Genomic DNA, 20,786 nt, shown 5'->3' with positions numbered 1-20,786 from the left:
TATATACACACACACACACACACACACAAAGTGGACAGAAGAGCAGAGCCTGCTGTTGGCACTGGTGGTTGAGGTTAACTGGTTTACCTGTTGGATGATCCAAACAGGTTTATTTTTCTTTTAGCATTCCTCAACTTTCCCAGTTATTTGCTGCCTCTGTCCCATCTTTGTTGGAATGTGCAAGCAACAAATTCAAAATGAGGGAATATTTGCAAAAAAAAAAACAAAGGTTTATCAGTTTGAACATTAAATGTCTTGCCTTGTCTTTTCTGTTGTGTATTAAATAAAAAACAGGATTTGTAAATCCTTGTGTTCTGTTTTTAATTGGATTTTACAAAACATCCCAACTTTTTTGGAATTGGGGTTGTGGATTTGTGCCTGAATTTAATGGCAGATAGTGAATTAAATTGAACGTTTGCTGTCTTTTCTTTGTCTTTGACAGATTCCTTCCTGCCATTTTATTGTAACTGGTCCTTTTATTGCAGCGCCACCTGTTTTACATGGGCGCTCGGATCCAGAGTTGGTAACCCTAGGTTCATTTAGGAAGCTCATGAAAAGCTTCATAGGAACACTGAACTTCAGTAGGATCTCCTTTAGAAAACCCAGACAGACTGAACCTGCTTTGTAATTTAGGGCCCAGCATTGCTAAGTGACAAAATATTAAACACATTCATGCATAATTTACTTAGTGCTGGTATTTTTAATTTGCACATTCATCATCTTGTTTTTCATACCCAGCTTTGTTCCTGCCTCTTCACTGTGATTGGTTCCCTCATACCAACATTCCTGGTTTACACAAACAGATATCCAGAGTCAGGGACCCTGAAGTTGATTTACTGAGCTCATAAACAGGTTCCTATTGTAACTTGAGTGTGATCTTAAGAGTCTGGGTTATTGAAGTCAGATCTATCACAGAAAACACGGACATTGTTCACATTACCATGAGAGCTCATGGAGTTCTGTTCACAAAACAAAGATCCTGCTTGTAAACACAGCATTTAAGAGGAAGTCTGAGTGCTACAAAGTGTTGCAGGAATGCAAGAACAAAGGCTGGCCAACCTGGCTGTATCTATTGCCATAGAAAAATTTAATTATCCAAGCACCGTTATGATCAAGAATCACTTAGTGAGGTTTATTAATAATTTATTGTACAAGATATGAGAGGACAGTTTCCACCAGAGTCAGAATGTTACTCTTACAAAGATGGCACACATCTGTTATACTGCAGGACAAAGAAAGATGCAAAATATTTACCAGACAGTGTGAGAACCAACTTCTCAGTACATTTGTGTGAGAACAGAACTTTTGTATCTTTCTTCTCTGCAGCTGCAGAACCAACTCTTGTAAAAAACCCTCAGAGTGGAAACAGAGAAACCTATTCTACACAAAGTTCCGAAGCATAATAAAAATAAAGACATAAGATAACCCACAACTTTACAGTCATAATATTAAGGAAAGCAAATATTTCAACCCATTAGACTGAATGAGATTTAGGCAAGAACCAAATTCTTCCATCACCCCACCTATAACAACCGCATTTCTCATCATTCACATTGGTTTGGTTCAGACAAGCTGGAAAAGTTGGAAAGATCAAATTACAGGAGCAATAAATTTCCAGTGCTGCAGAGGTTGAAAGACAAAATGTGAACTAAACTGATATGAGTGTAGCTATAGCTGAAAAGAATAAAGGAAAAATAATGTAACGAGGAAATAAGCCAAAAGACTTGAACTTTATTTATGAAGCACTTTGCACACCAATGTGCTCTACAGTTCCATAAAATGAGGAAATAAAGACAAAATAATCAATGAAATACAACATCTACAATAAAGCAAATAGAATAAGATATGGACTGGTTTTCCTTATCCTAATCAACGCAGCTGTCCGAAGAATATTTCACTTTGATGTCACTGGTCCGCCAAATGTCGTCCAAAACTTCCAAACCTGTAATTTTACTCTTTTGTGCCATTACAAATGATTGATTCCTACAATTAACACAACACTGGGAGCTAACAGAGCAGAGTGCAAGCTAGCTCCAGGGGCTTGTAAATATACGCAGCCAGAGCACATCTTATACGCATGCAAATTACATCACCAGAGAAGATGCTAGAAAGACGAGCTATGCCTTGATGAAAAGGGGAGGTTCTTTAGTTTTTAATAACCCCAGACGTGGGGGATTGCTTAAAAAAATATGTTTTTTATAGCGTTTTGAATGAAGGAAATATTGCTACATAAATTAAATCCATAGTTATGGGTCTCATTCCCTCTGTTCATCAAACAAAGACAGGTTTTTCTGTTAAAGTTTGTAGCATATGCTAAGGATTATTACAACACATGGGCAGTCAGTTTATATCTGGCTGTGAATAATTTACCACACAGTTAACAAGAATGTGGCTTTTTCTCTGAATGAGTTCTGATGTGCATAGTCTCATCTGTGTGAGTTCTCATGTGTGCAGTCAAGGCAGCTTTCCTAGTGAAACCTTTTCCACAGGTCACACATGTGAAAGGCTTCTCACCTGTATGAGTTACTATGTGATGAGTCAAATCTCTACTGTTAATGTAAGATTTACGATAACATTTACAACAATACTGTTTCTCACTTGTGTGAGATATCATGTGTGAAGTCAGGGCAGGTTTCTTACAGAAACCTTTTCCACAGGTCAGACATGAGAAAGGCTTCTCACCTGTGTGAGTTCTCATGTGTGCAGCCAGGGTAGATTTCCAAGAAAAACATTTTCCACAAGTCAAACATGAGAAAGGCTTCTCACCTGTGTGAGTTCTCATGTGCCCAATATAAGTACTACGATGGCGAAAAAACTTTTTACACAACTCACAAGGATACGGCTTCTCACCTGTGTGAGTTCTCATGTGTTCAGTTAGTGTGGGTTTCCCAGAGAAAGTTTTTCCACAGGTCAAACATGAGAACGGTTTCTCACCTGTGTGAGTTTTCATGTGTGCAGCCAGAGCAGATTCCTTACAGAAAGCTTTTCCACAGGTCAGACATGAGAAAGGCTTTTCACCTGTGTGAGTTCTCAAGTGTGCACTCAGGGCATGTTTCATAGTGAAACCTTTTCCGCAGGTCAGACATGAGAAAGCCTTCTTACCCATGTGAGTTTTCATGTGACAAATCAAATTACTACTTTTAATGAAAGACTTACCACACATTTTGCAAGCAAAGGGCTTCTCTCCTGTGTGAGTTCTCATGTGACAAATCAAATTACTACTTTGAATGAAAGACTTACCACACATTTTGCAAGCAAAAGGCTTCTCACCTGTGTGAGTTCTCATGTGACAAATCAAATTATTACGGTCTCGATAAGATTTATCACACAACTCACAAGGAAACGGCTTCTCACCTGTGTGAGTTCTCATGTGTGCAGTCAGGGTATGTTTCCTAGTGAAACCTTTTCCACAGGTCAGACATGAGAAAGCCGCCTCACCAGTGTGAACTCTCACGTGTGCAGCCAGGGTAGATTTCCAAGGAAAACATTTTCCACAAGTCAGGCATAAAAACGGCTTCTCACCTGTGTGAGTTCTCATGTGCCCAATATAAGTACTACGATGTCGAAACAGTTTTCCACACAACTCACAAGGATACGGCTTCTCACCTGTGTGAGTTCTCATGTGTTCAGTTAGGGCGGTTTTCCCAGCGAAACCTTTCCCACAGGTATGACAGGAGAAAGGCTTCTCACCGGTATGAGTTCTCATGTGCACTGTTAACATTTTTTGAGTAGTAAAACATTTGCCACATTCTTTACAGAAAGGTAACTTCTTTTTATAACTTATTAGCTTTGAGTTGTCCACATTGTCACCTTGATTCCTGGGTTTTTTGCATCTTTTCTCTGGCTTCAGCTCTTCCTCTTTATTTGATCTTGAGTCTTGATGATTGCTTCCTTGATCTTTATTTTCTGCTTTAGGAGGGGTTGAACAGAGCAGATGATTCTTGATAGTTTCTGGTTCACTGGAGTCGTTTTGATCAGTAGGAGTCAGAATAAAGGAATCAGTCTCCTGCTTCACTAAAAGTTGCTCTTCATCCTGAAAGATGCAGAGTTGAACTTGTTCTTCTTTAAATGTCCAAGGTTCTGGTTCCTCTTTTGTCCCAATCATCTGCTTTAGTTCCATTTCGTTTGGTTCCTCTTTAACCTGTACAGGTTCTGGTTCCTCCTTTGTCTCCATCATCTGCTGCCATTCTGGTCCATTATGGAATATTTTCTCATAATCAGGAGTCATCATAGAGGTGTCTGCCTCCTGCTTCACTAAAAGCTGCCCGTCGTCCTGAAAGATGCACAGTTCAGCCAGTTTTAATTGAGGTTCTGGTTCCTCTTTTGTCTCAATCATCTGCTGTAGTTGTGGTTCCTCCTGTTCCTCTTTTAATTCTCCAATGTCTGATATAAATTGATCAAGAACAGAGTTCCTCTCTTTGGTTATGAGATATTGACCAGCAGCAACCTCCCATGTAGTAACAGACATGATGCTGTAGAAGACCTGAGGGAATGAAGAACAGTAGAACAATGTTAACTGTTTTTTTTTTTTTTTTCATTTTTAGAGATATAGAAAAACACTGGATATAGAAATTAGTTTAATACATTTTTACAGGAATATACAGAAGTTGCCTTTATAATTAGTCAGACAGTTAGAGTTTTATTAAATACTGTAGGTATCAGGGGCCCTGGGTAGGGCCGAAAGATAAATATTCCACACACTGAAATGTTTTAGATCATCAAATTTACAAGGGATGAAATAAGAAGTCTTCGATTTCTATGATTCTGTAAAGGGTTATAAATACTTTATGAAGGCTTTGGGACTACAGAGAACCACAGTTTTGTAAAAAGTGTTTTTAGACATATGGAAAAACACTGGACATAGATATTAGTTTAATTTACTTTTTTACAGGAATGTATACAAGTTGCCTTTATGATCAGTTGAGTTTCACTAAAACTGTAGGTATCAGAGGCCCCCTGGGTAGCGCAGAGGATAAATATTCCACACACTGAATTTTTTTACATCTAATATTCAAAAAATGAAACCGATGAAATACGAAGTCTTTGTCATCAATGAGTCTGAAAAGGGTTGCAAAACCTTCATCTTGAACATCCATGTGGATAACCCTCAATGCGCAGAGGGGCAAAGATACTATGTAATATACCTAAAAGGTTTGCTTTGACTCAACATTGTTAAACAGCCAACCCAAAAACCACTGCAGCTGATCCAGAAAGCTGCTGCATGTGTCCTCACTAAAAATAAGATAGTAGAGAACATCACCCCAGTTCTAAAGTCCTTACACTGGTTCCCTTTATCTCAGAGAAAACTTTAAAATACTATTAGTTTTTAATATAAATCACTGAATGGCTTAGCACCGAAATACATTAACGATTCGTTGTCGTGGTATTAATCTTTCAGACCACTCAGGTCTTCTGCTTTAAGTCTACTCTGCATCCCCCAGAACCAGAACCAAACATGGAGCAGCAGCATTCAGTTCTTCTGCTTCACTAGTCTGGAAAAAACCTTCAGAAAACTGCAAAAATGCTGAATCCCCAAGTTATTTTAAATCAAGCTTGAAAAGCCATTTGTTTAGTTTAATTTTTCTTTACCTCCATTTATCATGCCAATGCTATGTACTTTTTTTCCTGTTTTCTTTTCTTATGTTTTTATGTAAAGCATTTTGAACCTTTATTTTTTCCCTGAAATGTGCTAAACAATAAAATGGCAAAAAACAAAATGCAGTAAATAAACCCATTTTTATCACATTAGAATACTTTGCAAGAAAAAATATGTTTCTCTTAATTACTCGTAATTTAACTCACACTCCTTGCACCTTGACTTCTGCAAAGAAGAAGGCTGATCATATTTCTCCAATTTTAACAAGCCTTCATTGGCTCCCTGTTCAATCCAGCACATTATTTAAAATTCTCCTTCTCACATATAAAGCCCTTAATGATCAAACCCCATCATAAATCAGAGATCTGATTGGTCCATATGTTCCTAATAGAACCATTCACTCCCAGACTGCAAGTTCACTGATGGTTCCTAGAGGTTCTAAAAGCAGGTTCCGTGCAGCCCGCGACCCGGTCCCGGATGAAGCGGAAGACGACGACGACGAGTATTGTGATGGTCTGCAGTTGCTTCGATGTTTCAGAACCTGCACACGTTGCTGAAAAGAACGTAACCATGATTTCTGGTCTCTTCCAGAAAATACTGAAGGGGTATATTGTGCCATCAATCTGTGACCTCGTACTCAGCCACACTCAAGTTATTCAGCAGAACAAGGATCTGATGCACACCAGCATATAAACACAAAGCTTAGATTTAGAAGTGGCCTAGTTAAAGCCCAGACTGTAAATCTGATTGGAATGGTGTAGCCTGACCTTAAATAGGCCATTCATGCTCATAAACCCTCCAAGGTGGCTGAATATAAACGATTCTGCAATAAAGGTGGTGATAAATTCCTGACCTGTGATGGAAAAGACTCAACAACAGCAGTATTAGCAATATTGACCCATGTGGTTTGTGAAAGAATAACTACAAAACCTGTAGGATCATCCACCCCATCCAAACAATCGAGCTGTGAACAACACACGGACACGTCCTGCTTCCTCCGCGGCATCAACTAGTCCCCTGATCATATTCTCTGTGTTCCAGTGTTAGTTCATTCAGGCCACCGTACAGGTAACATACCTGTAGGTTCTGATCTGATCTGGGTTTTCCAGCTGATATCCAGCAGTCTGAGCTGATGATCGATCTCTTCCTCCTAATGAACGATGTTTCTGAATATTTCTCCAGCAGCAGCAGTTAGTCGCTCTCTGATCAATTCTCTCAGATGATGAACCGAAGATGTTGTTACTGCAGACTCTGAAATATTCAGCTCACACAGCAAAAACCGACGATAAACAGAAGAAAACCTGGAAGCTAACGATGCTAGCGCCTTGTTGTTTACTTCCGCCGGAAGTCTCACACGGAGAGTTACACTAGAAACAATGACCTCCCATTAGGTTCCGCCCCATCTCAAGCAATTATTTTTTCTCCAGAAGAGGTTTCCTGTTGTACAATAAATTTTCTGTAACTTGTAATGTGCAACATTGATAAACTCCATGTAATCCAAATTCTATCAGGTACAGGTAAAAACTGCACCTGATTTATGTAAAGGAAATATACAAATGTTGGATAAAATTTTTTTATGTTCCACAAAACTGTAAAGTGTAAGAAATATAAATTCTAAACAGATCAATACATTTAATAATAATCTTCTTCTTATCATTATTATATAGACCAATAATTATTCATATTTATAATAATGAAGAGAATGTTTTTTTATTCTTCGATTCCTTACAGTCTGGCTAAATGACTGCAATAAACAAGAGGAAACAAGACGTGGTACATTTCTCATACTGCTGTAATCTGCTACATGTTGTCTCTGCATATTTATGTTCATATTAAGATCAGAAATGAACCTCAACACATTTTAACATGGAAATTTATAATTCTGCTGGCTAAACTGAATCATTTTTATCTTTGTCATTTAGTGCAAATAGGATATAAAACAGGATTGTTGCACAGAAATGAGAAAATTACAAACAATATGTTACAACCCCAAATCCAATGAAGTGAGGACATTGTGTAAAACAAAAAAAAAAGATTATGATTTGTTAATCCTGTTCAACCTACGTACAATTTAATACACTAACAGGGCAAGATATTTAATGTGCAAACTGATAAACTTTGTTTGCAAATATTCACTCATTTTGATGCTTGAAACATATTCTAAAAAATCTGGGATAGGAACATGTTTACCACTGTGTTAGATCACCTTTCCTTTTTACCAACACTCAATAAGCGTTCTTCAGGAACCACCATCTCTGAGGACCTGAGATAGTCTTCACACATAGACACTGTTCGAAAGAAGGTCCAACAGAGACTGTACTTCCTGAGGCAACTCAAGAAGTTCAACCTTCCTCAGGAGCTGCTGGTCATCTTCTCCACTGCCATCATTCAACCTGTCCTGTCTTCATCCATCTCAGTGTGGTTTGGCTCATCCACAAAACAGGACAGGTCCAGACTGCAACGAATAATCAGGTCTGCAGAGAGAATAATCAGAGCTGACCTTCCCTCCATCCAGGACTTATACAGGTCTAGGGTCAGGAAAAGAGCTGCTAAAATCTCTGCAGACCCCACACACCCTGCACATAAACTGTTTAGAGTTTTACCTTCAGGTGGCGCTACAGAGCACTGTTCACTAAAACCAGCCGCCACAGAGACAGTTTCTTCCCCCAGACTGTTTCTCTGTTGAACATTTAATAGAGAACAGAACAACAGCATACAGATGTTGCAAATGCATCTTTTTATTATTATATATGTGTACATTGTAAATATGTATATTCTGTAATGCAAAAACAAAACCAAAGAGCAAAGTGTACCGGAGTCAAATTCCTTGTTTGTATGTAAGAACTTGGCAATAAAGCTGATTCTGATTCTGATATGAGAGGACAGTTTCCACCAGAGTCAGAATGTTACTCTTACAAAGATGGCACACATCTGTTATACTGCAGGACAAAGAAAGATGCAAAATATTTACCAGACAGTGTGAGAACCAACTTCTCAGTACATTTGTGTGAGAACAGAACTTTTGTATCTTTCTTCTCTGCAGCTGCAGAACCAACTCTTGTAGAAAACCCTCAGAGTGGAAACAGAGAAACCTATTCTACACAAAGTCCATAAGCATAATAAAAATAAAACTGCTACAGGAAGTACAGAATTGGGCACTTCTTCCGAACATTGTCTATGTGTGACTGAGCAAATTAGGATGTATGAAGGAACTGTGTGGTGACATGTATACGCATGGTTTTGTACATCTGAATTTTTTGTGCACTGCAATATTCAAAAACCGCCAACTTTTAGTATAAAGGTTGCACACCATTTTATGCATGACGCCCCAGAACTCAAATAAACAAGAACAGAGTATCATTGAATGTTTTCAGGTGAATGTTTACAATCTAGTTAATTCATACATGAGATCTGAACACCTGTGATGGATTGGCAACCTGTCCAAAATGTAGCCCTATCTCACCAGCACCTCCGTTCCCCCTCAGCGAGCTTGTAAGGATAAGCAGGTATAGACAATATATGGATGAGAGCATTTTCATGGCCATTTTTCTCCCTCATTCATGAAAATCCGTAAGTACAACCAAAAATACACCAATTTGCTCTGGTTTTAGCACAAGGGCATGACATGGTTTGTTCTCAGGTAACCAAAATAGAAGTGGAAAGAAGGAAATATTGTTACATAGATAAATCCCAATAGTTTTGGGTCACATTCCTTCTGTTTGTCAAACAACAAAAGTTTAAGTTTGTAGAATATCCTAAGGATTATTACTACACACATGTGTGGTCAGTTTATATCTGGCAGTGAATAAATTACCACACAGTTTACAAGAATATGGCTTTTCGCCTGTGTGAGTTCTCAGGTGACGGGCCAGTTGACTGTTGTCCATAAAAGACGTACCGCAAAGAGAACAGGAAAACGGCTTCTCTCCACTGTGACTTCTCCTGTGTCTAATCATGCTGCTACTGTCACCAAAAAATTTACCACATGCTTTACATGAATACGGCTTCTCACCTGTGTGAGTCCTCCTATGGCGGGCAATGGCACTCCTGTTAGTGAAAGCTTTACCACACAGTTCACAAGGATACGGCTTCTCACGCATATGAACTCTGGTGTGTGTTTTTAGACTGCCTCTGCTCATGTAGCTTTTTCCACAGGTCGGACATGAGAATGGCTTCTCACCTGTGTGGATTCTAATGTGACGCACCAGATCTCGACTGTTTGTAAAAGATTTATCGCACGATCCACACGGGAACGGCTTTTCTACCAAATGAACTCTCGTGTGTGTGCTTAAGCTACCTCTATCGATGAAACTTTTTCCACAGGTCGGGCAGGAGAACGGCTTCTCGCCTGTATGGATTCTATTGTGACGAGCCAAATCACTACGATAGCTGAAAGACTTACTGCAGACTTTACAGGTATACGGCTTCTCACCGGTGTGAGTTCTCATGTGAAAATTCATTGTAGTTTTTCTGGTGAAACATTTTCCACAAGTTCCACACTTAAAAGGTTTTGCACCCGTGTGAGTGCTCATATGAATAACCAAGTACCTAGGCTGAATGAAACATTTTCCACATATTTCACAAGAAGGTACATTTTTCTGTAGCCTTTTCAGTTTAAAATGGTCCAAACTGTCACTTTGATTTTGGATTTTGTGACGTCCCTTTTCAGAGTTCAGCTCTTCATCTCCAATTGATACCAGGACTTCCTCATTGCTTCCTTCCCGACGTTGGTTCTCAGCTTTAGGGGAGTTTGAAGACTGAAGTTGGTCCTGGTTTGGGTCTGATTCAATGTGGTCTTTTTCTTCATAAACAGGAGTCCCTCTGAAGGCCTCCAGCTTCACTACAAGCTGCTCTTCATCCTGATTACTGCAGAGTTCCTGTTCCTCTTTAATCTGTAAAGTTTCTGGTTCCTGTTTTGTCTCAATCACCTGCTGCAGTTCAGGTTTACAGTGGAATATTTCCTCATAAGCAGAAGTCACCAGAAAGGTGTCTGCCTGCTGTTTCACTACAGACCTCTCTTCATCATGACAGATGTCAAGCTCAAATTGTTCCTCCTTGATTGGTTGATATTGTGGATTGTCCTTCGTCTCTCTAATCTGTTCCAGTTCTGGTTCCTCGTGTTCCTCTATCGTCTCTGGATTGTTTGGTAAGTTGTGATCATGAATAGAGTTGCTTTCTTGTTGGATGAGAAACTGATCACCAACAACCTCCCAAGTAATAACAGACATGATGCTTTAGGAGACCTCAGGGAAGGAAGAACAAAAGAAACACTTTAATATTAAGATGTTTTAGTACATTTATGTGAAATCAAGCCAAAATGTGGAAGCGAACATTGTTTTAATTACAGTTTTAACGAAATATATTACAACACCTTTTTTAAATGAAGAATTTCAGGTTTTATGCTGTTCCAGCTGAGGTTTTCCAACATTTTCATGTTGCTACTTTCATACAGATTCTCTACTTGTCACACGATTAGCTGGAAGGACCCAAACGCAAGCAACAGATGGGCAGGTTGAGGATCCGGGCAAGGGCGTAACTTTGGGTCCAGCATTGGGGGAGTTAAGCTCTGTGTGTCGTTATTTATTTATTGAATCATTTAGTTTTGTAAAATGAGTCAGGCAAACTTGGCCTTCTTGTTTTAGAAATTCATTCAAATGCTTTAAATGTGATTTACTTAACTTTCCTTTTTTCTTTCTATTTACTCTCCACAGTTTTTCTGTTCCACATCAGTTCAGCAGTTAATAAAAAGCTTACTTTTACTTCATCTTTTTTCTAACGCAGAACCAAATATTTAACATTTTTAGAGCACCTTCATATTCATGAATGCTGCATTGTGGTATTTCGGGGGTCTGGAATGGATTAATTGTATTTCAATTCATTTTGATGATTTCACATATGAATTCCAGTAAAGAGCTCCATCGTGGAGAGGCACCACCAGGGGCGTTTTTAGGGTCTGAATCATTGGGGTCTTTAGCCCGGGCACTAAATAGTTACATTTTCATCAGACAGCGGCCCAGTTTCTAAGTAACTTAAAGTTAAAATAGCACAGGACATGTTGTAGCAGCTCTCTGTCTTGACTGGGTTTTCATTGAATTTAAATGATTGTGAATCAAATAAAAAAGCTTCACAATAATTTGACTTGGTTTTAATTTTTTGTTAGTAGTTTAAGTGAAGGATGAAGAGAAACAGTTTACAACTGATGAAGAAAACATTTGGCTGAACCAGATAATGACACATTTTGTGATATTTAGAAAAAACTTTCTGCTCAGTCTGTCTGAGTTCTTAAACTCAAAGAAACTATGTTTACGGTGGCTCAAATAAATGGGCTTCTTTTCTCATCTATGTTAATGACTTTTCTAAAATTTACTCTCGCTCCCACATCTGAGGCTCCATTGTCATAATTTCATACATTTCTAAAAAGAAAACAGGTATTAAATTGATTTTCTTAAATCTTATTTGAAATGGTAAGACCCTAAAAAACACATTTATTTATTTTAATTATGTTGTGAACTATCCCAACATTTCATTAAAATATGTTCCTTCTTTCATGAACTTGTTGTTTTACTGCCATCTTTCCAGCCCTTCATCCACTTAGTCTGTTGTTCTCCACTGAGCCATTAGTTCAGTCTTTACTATTAAACACTTTCTGTAGAAAAAAAAGGTGTTTAAAATAGAACAAAGAGCCTCATCCTGGACCTTTCTTGGACTCTCATCTTTTGTCCTGTTATCAGTACTAATATTACAGTTATTAATTAATGTATACATAAAGTAGTATGTATGTGTTACATTGAGTAAAACTGTATCCTTGTTTAATGAGTTTAGTTTATATATATATTACATGTTACATACTTATTCAGAAAAATAAAATAGTTAACTAATTAATGATCCACCTGTGATTAATTGCTTTGATTTATTTCTTATTCATTCTCCACCTTTAAACAACCCAGAGCTGAATGTTTAGGATCAGAAGATATGAAAGAGAAGAGGGAGGCTTACCTTTGCTCTTTCTTCTACGTCTTTCTGGCACCAGGAGATATTTTCCTGGTTTACTGAGCAACACCTGTTTCTGTCTACATGTAGAACTGGACTATAGGACCAGCTGCAGCCATCAGATCCAATGTGATGATCTGAAGGACCTTTTAATGTGTTTAGTAACTTTAGGATTAAATGCTTTGATTTTGACTGAAGATCAGATATTTTTCACATCATGATGCAGATCCAGCTAGAAGCTCACAGAGAGGGTTCTACTGTTTCAGGTCATTTAATTTCACCAGTAGCTCACGGGAAAGTCCCTCATCATGACCTGATGATGCTCATTAGTGAACCTCCACCTCATGTCTTGCTGGTGAATCAGCGATTAGTGCTAGCTTACAATTAGGCCATTCTGAGCCAGCTCTCAGGTTTAACACTAACTTCAGTCTGGGTTAAGCTGCTCTACTTCCACCTGTTCCTGGGCGAACACCCGCACCCTCTGGTTGGCTCCACCGTTGCTCTGAGATTGAATCAGCTGAAGGCTTTTAACTGCATTTTGTGGACATCCTGATAGTAAAGAATTACAATAGTCCAGCCTTGAAGTAACAAATGCATGGACTAGTTTTTCAGCGTCACTCCTGGACAGGATATTTCTAATTTTGGCAATGTTCTGGAGGTGAAAGAAGGAAATCCTAGAAACCTGTTTAATATGGGATTTAAATTACATGTCCTAGTCAAAAATAACACCAAGGTTTTTTACTTTATTACCGGAGGTCAATTTAATGCCATCCAGGTTAAGTGACTGACTAAGCAGTTTCTTTTTTAAAGACTCCGGTCCAAAGACGACAACTTCTGTCTTGTCTGAATTTAGAAGCTGAAAATTTAAAGTCATCAGTGTTTTCTATCTGGCTGGATTCATCAGGATGTATAGATAAATAAAGCTGAGTATCATCAGCATAACAGTTAAAAATATATCCCATTCTTCCTGATAATTTGACCTATTGGAAGCATATATATAGTAAAGAGAATTGGCCCAAGTACTGAACCCTGTGGTACTCCACAATTAACCCTGGAGTTTAAAGATGATTTATCATTTACATGAAGAAACTGGAATCTGTCAGACAAATAAGATTTAAACCAGCCTAGCGCTGTTCCCCTGATCCCTACAGCATATTCCAGCCTTTCTAAGAGAATATTATGATCGACTGGATCAAATGCAGCACTGAGATCTAACAGAACCAGAACAGACACAAGTCCATTATCTGAGGCCATAAGAATATAATTAGTGACTTTCAGCAGAGCTGTTTCAGTGCTATGATGAGCTCTGAAACCTGACTGAAACTCTTCAAACAGGTCATTGCTGTATAAATGTTCACACATTTGATTAGCAACTATTTTCTCAAGAATTTTAGATAAGAATGGAAGATTGGATATAGGTCTGTAATTTTTCAAGTCATCTCGATCAAGCGAAGGTTTCTTAAGTAAAGGTTTAATTACAGCTAACTTAAAAGCCTGTGGTTCTGATCCATTTACTAAAGATAGATTAATCATATCTAAAATGGGGCTGGTAATCAGAGGGAACACTTCCTTAAATAATTTGGTTGGGATTGGGTCTAACATACAAGTTGAAGGTCTAGATGAAGCTAATATTTCTGATAACTCAGGAAGCTTCACAGGATCAAAACAGTCCAAACACAAATCAGGTTCTACAGTTATTTCCAATGTTGTCTCACTTGCTGAGGATGAAGTAATCATCTTCGGGAGTATGCCAATTATTTTATTTTTGATAGAATTAATTTTACTTATAAAAAATCCTATAACGTCATTACTGCTGAGAGCTAAGGGAATAGATGGTTCAACAGAGCTATGACTCTGTGTAAGTTTAGCAACTGTACTAAAGAGAAACCTAGGATTATTCTTGTTCTCTTCTATTAATGAGGAGAAATAAGCTGTTCTAGCTTGATGAAGTGTCTTTTTATACAGCAGTAGGTTATTTTTCCAGATTAAGTAGGAATCCTCTAGATGTGTAGAACACCATTTGGGGGCTACATTGTCTAATGCACCATGAAGTGACACTATAAACAAAAAGATTAGTTTGTGAAATGGGAGAAATGAAATGATTGCACTTCACTGTGCTTTTCTGTAATAATGAGGACATTTAAATGGAACAGATTCTGTAAAAGGTTGTTGCAGCATTGCCTGATAATGATCTACTATAATGAAATTATCTTTCATGTGTGGAGTACTCAGTTAAATTAAACTCACAGGTTGTTAAAAAATGGTCAGACAGGACAGGGTTATGAGAAAATATTGTTATGTCTTTACACTCAATGCCATATGTCAGCACAAGGTCCAGAGAATGAAGACAAAGGTGGGTAGGTTTGTTAATGTTTTACAGCAAAGCCAATTGAGTCTAAGATAGCATTAAAGGCTATATTTAAGCTATCACTTTCAGTGTCAACATGAATGTTAAAATTCCTCACTATAATTACCTCTTTGGTATTCAACACTAGATCTAAAAATTGAGAATAAGGGCCTGGTGGATGGTACAAAACAACAAACAGAAGTGGTTTTACTGCTTTGCAATTTGGATGAGGAAAACTAAGGATTAAATATTCAAATGAGCTGTAGCTATTAATTGGTCTGGGACTAATCAATAAATTGGACTGAAAGATGGTTGCTACTCTTCCTCTTCTCCTAGTATTTCGAGGTATGTGAAAATTTAAATAACTAGAGGGAGTTACTCATTTTTAGTAACACAATCCTCTTGCTGCAGCCAAGTTTCTGAGACAAAATAAATCACTCATATTATCACAAATCAAGTCATCACAGATACTTAATTATAAAGTGCAATGCAAAAAGATAGAAATGTTAATTTGTCCCTGTTATTGTCATTAATTTGACCTGATAGGCTACTACAGTCTCTATTTGGACCTATGTTTGAGTCCTGGTTGTATTCATGCATGTTGTACCTAGTTTTTTATTTCTGTCAGTTGTATTTGTAATTTTCTTCGTTGGAAGCAAACCAAATTGCCCCTTAGGGATAATAAAGTCTAGATTGATCTCCTTCTTCTTATATCCCAACTCTAATAACAGCAAAAACACCCAAACATTGGTGTCCAATCACTATTGCACTCACATCTCTGTTGGCCCTTTCTGCTGCAGCAACTAATTCTGCAGTGTGACGGGTGTTACTATACATTTTGGACAGAGTGATGTTCAATTACCCACAGGATTTCTGACATACATGGTGTGTGCCAGGATTTACAGCAATGTTCACAGTGAAAGCAGCAAAACAAACATTGTATTGGCTGAAGCATGGCATCCCTGGTTAAGTTGTGGTTGGTAGCACTGGTGGTTCATAATACTCCTTTTATAAATACTTCATCCATCCTGTTTTGTTATGAACATACTTTAAGAGCTATAAAAAGAAATTAAGCAGAAACATCAAATTACTGTTTGGCTCTTCCACACACATAACAGTTCCTCTCAGAAGCACTTTTTGCCCTATTAAATATATGCAAACTTGCATTTTGTTCACTAATAACTAAATTGTATGTCTACACTAAAAGAGGATAAATTCAGTTCGGTTGTTAGGTGTATTAAACCACACACTCCTTCTGCTTATGTTAGTGCTGTGTGCTGCTTTTAGCTCATTGAGGACAGAACCTTACTGCATGTTATGAATAGTATTATTAAATAAACAGTTTTGCATTGTTTTTGCTGTTTTTGTCTCGTTTCTCCGCCGTTAGATAAAAAGGGCCGAACAGGTTAAATAGGAGCGCACCTTGACCTGTAGTGGGGCAGGCTGTGGAGTGCCTCATTTTCATTTAACGTAGACCCTCAAAACCTGTTGCTCTCAGGCGCACCTCAGAACAGGAATAAAAGAGGAGCCTGTGGAGCTACAACAACAAGGAATTCAGACAAATGCATTGCAGTTCCACTTTATATAGACCAAACTGAATGATTTAAGTGTAAAAAGGATGGATTTAAAAGCATTATACATTCCCTTTAACTCCAGACATAATCAAACACATTAAATAACAAACTACTAACAGACTGTGTATATGCAATCAGCCAGGAGCCAAATATGACTTAATAATCTCTACATTCAACACCTGCTGTTTCCTGTCATTAGTTTCTCCTGTTTTATAGAGCTTTAATTACTTCCTCAACTCGTAAAACTTACAAACTAAAAACCTGGATTTTACATAATTCAAATGACATAAATCTAGTCCAAAATATTGCCAAGGGTTTAACCAACCCTCAATCTGTTTCTTCTTGGCAGTATTGAACTTATATTTCCCAAACTATCAGTTTAAACTTCCTCCCTTTATCAAAATTTGACATTACAGGTCCTTCTCAAAATATTAGCATATTGTGATAAAGTTAATTATTTTCCATAATGTCATGATGAAAATTTAACATTCATATATTTTAGATTCATTGCACACTAACTGAAATATTTCAGGTCTTTTATTGTCTTAATACGGATGATTTTGGCATACAGCTCATGAAAACCCAAAATTCCTATCTCACAAAATTAGCATATTTCATCCGACCAATAAAAGAAAAGTGTTTTTAATACAAAAAACGTCAACCTTCAAATAATCATGTACAGTTATGCACTCAATACTTGGTCGGGAATCCTTTGGCAGAAATGACTGCTTCAATGCGGCGTGGCATGGAGGCAATCAGCCTGTGGCACTGCTGAGGTCTTATGGAGGCCCAGGATGCTTCGATAGCGGCCTTTAGCTCATCTAGAGTGTTGGGTCTTGAGTCTCTCAACGTTCTCTTCACAATATCCCACAGATTCTCTATGGGGTTCAGGTCAGGAGAGTTGGCAGGCCAATTGAGCACAGTGATACCATGGTCAGTAAACCATTTACCAGTGGTTTTGGCACTGTGAGCAGGTGCCAGGTCGTGCTGAAAAATGAAATCTTCATGTCCATAAAGCTTTTCAGCAGATGGAAGCATGAAGTGCTCCAAAATCTCCTGATAGCTTGCTGCATTGACCCTGCCCTTGATAAAACACAGTGGACCAACACCAGCAGCTGACACGGCACCCCAGACCATCACTGACTGTGGGTACTTGACACTGGACTTCTGGCATTTTGGCATTTCCTTCTCCCCAGTCTTCCTCCAGACTCTGGCACCTTGATTTCCGAATGACATGCAAAATTTGCTTTCATCCGAAAAAAGTACTTTGGACCACTGAGCAACAGTCCAGTGCTGCTTCTCTGTAGCCCAGGTCAGGCGCTTCTGCCGCTGTTTCTGGTTCAAAAGTGGCTTGACCTGGGGAATGCGGCACCTGTAGCCCATTTCCTGCACACTCCTGTGCACGGTGGCTCTGGATGTTTCTACTCCAGACTCAGTCCACTGCTTCCGCAGGTCCCCCAAGGTCTGGAATCGGCCCTTCTCCACAATCTTCCTCAGGGTCCGGTCACCTCTTCTCGTTGTGCAGCGTTTTCTGCCACACTTTTTCCTTCCCACAGACTTCCCACTGAGGTGCCTTGATACAGCACTCTGGGAACAGCCTATTCGTTCAGAAATGTCTTTCTGTGTCTTACCCTCTTGCTTGAGGGTGTCAATAGTGGCCTTCTGGACAGCAGTCAGGTCGGCAGTCTTACCCATGATTGGGGTTTTGAGTGATGAACCAGGCTGGGAGTTTTAAAGGCCTCAGGAATCTTTTGCAGGTGTTTAGAGTTAACTCGTTGATTCAGATGATTAGGTTCATAGCTCGTTTAGAGACCCTTTTAATGATATGCTAATTTTGTGAGATAGGAATTTTGGGTTTTCATGAGCTGTATGCCAAAATCATCCGTATTAAGACAATAAAAGACCTGAAATATTTCAGTTAGTGTGCAATGAATCTAAAATATATGAATGTTAAATTTTCATTATGACATTATGGAAAATAATGAACTTTATCACAATATGCTAATATTTTGAGAAGGACCTGTATATGCAGGACTGCTTGATTTCAACAATTACTCCTTTTGTTCTTCCCTAATCTCTTAAAACATATTGGACTGAAAACTAATTACTCAACACGTATGACCATTTAATGTCAAGTATGTTTCCTAATACAGTCTAACCATTCTAAGCATTTCAGATTGTAAGCTACAGCTAATCAAAGGTCCTAAAGACTCATCAAAAGTGAAATGGGCCATTATTGAACATACAAATCCAATGCTAACTTCAATGTCGTGAAGTCTTCTGGATGTTTTCTAGACCCCCGAGATTGTGTACCATCAACTAAATTTAAATTTGAAAGAAACAGGTGCTGTGTCCGCCTTTGTGAGCTTAACGCCTCTTTATGAATCATAGAACCGACTTAACTCATTCTAAATCGGTTTTTTGGGATATTAAAAAAGTAGGAAGCAATCTCTTCATCTGAGGTCTGCCCACCGTCTGTGAGGGTAAACTGACCATTTAAATGGCTCTCATCAGATTATTTAGGAATACCAATCATATGCCTGAAAAACACGATGGACAGCTTGTTGCCCTAAGTACAGAAATGCAAGATTGCATGGAAGAATTGATTTTATCCCTGCTGGGTAACATAAATATTTATTACTTTGGCTTAATAAAAGCACTAAAGAAAGGGGAACAAATTGAAGTATTTTTGGGGAAAGGACTGACTAAAGTGGGGTCGTCCAGGATACTATACAAAGCAACCCGGGCCATCCTTCAAGCCCACGGAAACACTGGAAAAAGTGTCTGTGTGTTTTAGGGAGGCTGTGTCTGCTTAATCTTTTTAATATATGGACCAGATTGACTCAAATAAAGTTGAATATATTCTTATAGAACAAGCTTTTATTATAACTGACCACAAAATCCAAATGGGTAAACTAGAAGAACATAGGATCAGAGGGCAGCACTTAACTGCTTAAGTAATTATGTCTGTAGAAGACAGACTGTTAAATAAAGACAACATTAGTGGTGTCACTATTGGGCCAAAAACTATGTCTACACAAATGTTTTGAAGATTTTCTTGTTTGCTGATGACACAAATCTTTCTGCAGACAATATTGATATTAAAAGTGCACCAGAGGATATGACAAAGCAAATGCCTATGCTGAAAACCTGAGAGGGTCTCTTAACTTTGCAAAGACCAAATTAGTGGTACTTACAATCATAAAACAAATATTCAATCACCTCCGGAAAAATATGGAATTAATATTAAGGAGTAAGTAACTGAACGCAAAAGTTTTGGAGATCATAATTTTGTATAAACTCAACCGGCATTCATCATGTACAATCTATTTTCTTAAACATATCAGTTTTAAATGAGGCCAACAAGTACTAGAATATGATTAATTCCATATTTTATATGGTTTACTAATTTTACTATATTTAATTTACTGGACGAGGTCTGAGGCAATAATTATAAAACATATTCTCCAAAATAGAGCAACACGTAATTCATACATCATATAAACCTAAGAAAAATAATTAAAACAAGGAGTAACACAGTGCCATCGGACATTTAAAATGTTATTCTGTAATAAGGAAAGGCCATACAGTCTGAGGAGAATAACGGATTATGAAATGCAAAGACAATTTCAGTGTTTTACTCCGTTTTGAGCAATGAAATCACAGAACTAAAAATGGTGTGACATGCCAGTCAGAGCAGAGAAATTGTGTCAGATTTTCAATGTTTTTTGGCAATATGTTTTTTTTTGTGCCTTTTTACAGCAATGAATACATTGTATTTTATCATTTACTTTGATCAACCTCGAGCTGGTAGATATTTATTGGAGTCATAAAACCCCGTTTCCTTGCAGAAGATTTTAGAGTCAAGAAAAGCCTAACTAGTACGACGTATCGTTTTTTTTAATATGAGCTGTAAATCGCTTTTAATCCGGCAAAAACTGAAGCCGATCCGCTCTCTTCAATGCTCTCCCTACTGCCGTTTCCCTTCCCAATATGGCGGACACGCTGACGCGTCTTAGCAACTGAACGACAACGCAGCAGCTAGCAAACATTTGTTGTCAGTTCGTCAACGACGGTCCTCTTACCGGTTGTTCTTGTTTTTGTTCCATAGAGGAAGAGCAGGTAGCAGTGTCGCGTTCACTGCATGTCAGATATGCACCGTGTGAAGCTCTTTTTGTCCTTTTCTCTAACAGGAAACTAGCTGCTTCTTCTCGGAGAGTTAGCTTCTCAGTTAGCTCGGAGGCTAACTGGTCTCTCAGGGTGCTGTTGCTGCTGTAAC

At 38.2% G+C, this 20,786-nt stretch overlaps 3 protein-coding genes across 7 annotated transcripts in view; all 3 read right to left on the bottom strand.

The window, feature by feature from the left end:
• The window catches only part of LOC124873762 (zinc finger protein 287-like), a 32,295-nt gene that overhangs the window by 11,402 nt on the left and 107 nt on the right, over positions 1–20,786 (bottom strand). The window lies entirely within an intron of this gene.
• LOC124873732 (oocyte zinc finger protein XlCOF6-like) lies at positions 1,127–20,716 on the bottom strand. Of its 4 annotated transcripts, none has more exons than XM_047374632.1 (2): positions 20,593–20,716; positions 1,127–4,483 (listed from the first exon to the last, which is right to left on the bottom strand). In XM_047374632.1, the coding sequence occupies exons 1-2, from the start codon at positions 20,614–20,616 to the stop codon at positions 2,378–2,380; spliced, it is 2,130 nt and encodes a 709-aa protein (XP_047230588.1). In that variant the 5' UTR covers positions 20,617–20,716; the 3' UTR covers positions 1,127–2,377. The 4 variants fall into 4 exon arrangements, with proteins under 4 accessions (XP_047230588.1, XP_047230590.1, XP_047230591.1 ...); XM_047374634.1 differs by lacking the exon at positions 20,593–20,716 and adding an exon at positions 6,527–6,973; XM_047374635.1 differs by lacking the exon at positions 20,593–20,716 and adding an exon at positions 6,674–6,973.
• On the bottom strand, positions 8,354–20,728 carry LOC124873756 (zinc finger protein OZF-like). 2 transcript variants are annotated; one of them, XM_047374694.1, is made up of 2 exons: positions 12,593–13,185; positions 8,354–10,839 (listed from the first exon to the last, which is right to left on the bottom strand). In XM_047374694.1, exon 2 carries the CDS (start codon positions 10,822–10,824, stop codon positions 9,352–9,354), a length of 1,473 nt encoding a protein of 490 aa, XP_047230650.1. In that variant the 5' UTR covers positions 10,825–10,839; positions 12,593–13,185; the 3' UTR covers positions 8,354–9,351. The 2 variants fall into 2 exon arrangements, with proteins under 2 accessions (XP_047230650.1, XP_047230649.1); XM_047374693.1 differs by lacking the exon at positions 12,593–13,185 and adding an exon at positions 20,593–20,728 and having other exon boundaries at positions 8,368–10,839.

This window comes from Girardinichthys multiradiatus, chromosome 9 (genome assembly GCF_021462225.1).
Source record: "Girardinichthys multiradiatus isolate DD_20200921_A chromosome 9, DD_fGirMul_XY1, whole genome shotgun sequence".
Taxonomy (NCBI): domain Eukaryota; kingdom Metazoa; phylum Chordata; class Actinopteri; order Cyprinodontiformes; family Goodeidae; genus Girardinichthys; species Girardinichthys multiradiatus.
The sequence above is the reverse complement of the archived record's forward strand: the minus strand, read 5'-3'. Positions and strand labels throughout refer to the sequence as shown.

Bases quoted from the DNA above. Each gene is read 5' to 3' on its own strand.
- LOC124873756 (XM_047374693.1), bottom strand. From the start codon at position 10,824: ATGTCTGTTATTACTTGGGAGGTTGTTGGTGATCAGTTTCTCATCCAA.
- LOC124873732 (XM_047374632.1), bottom strand. From the start codon at position 20,616: ATGGAACAAAAACAAGAACAACCG. The intron at 4,484-20,592 runs GTAAGAGGACCG...TCATTCCCTCAG, and splicing joins AACAAAAACAAGAACAACCG to GTCTTCTACAGCATCATGTC.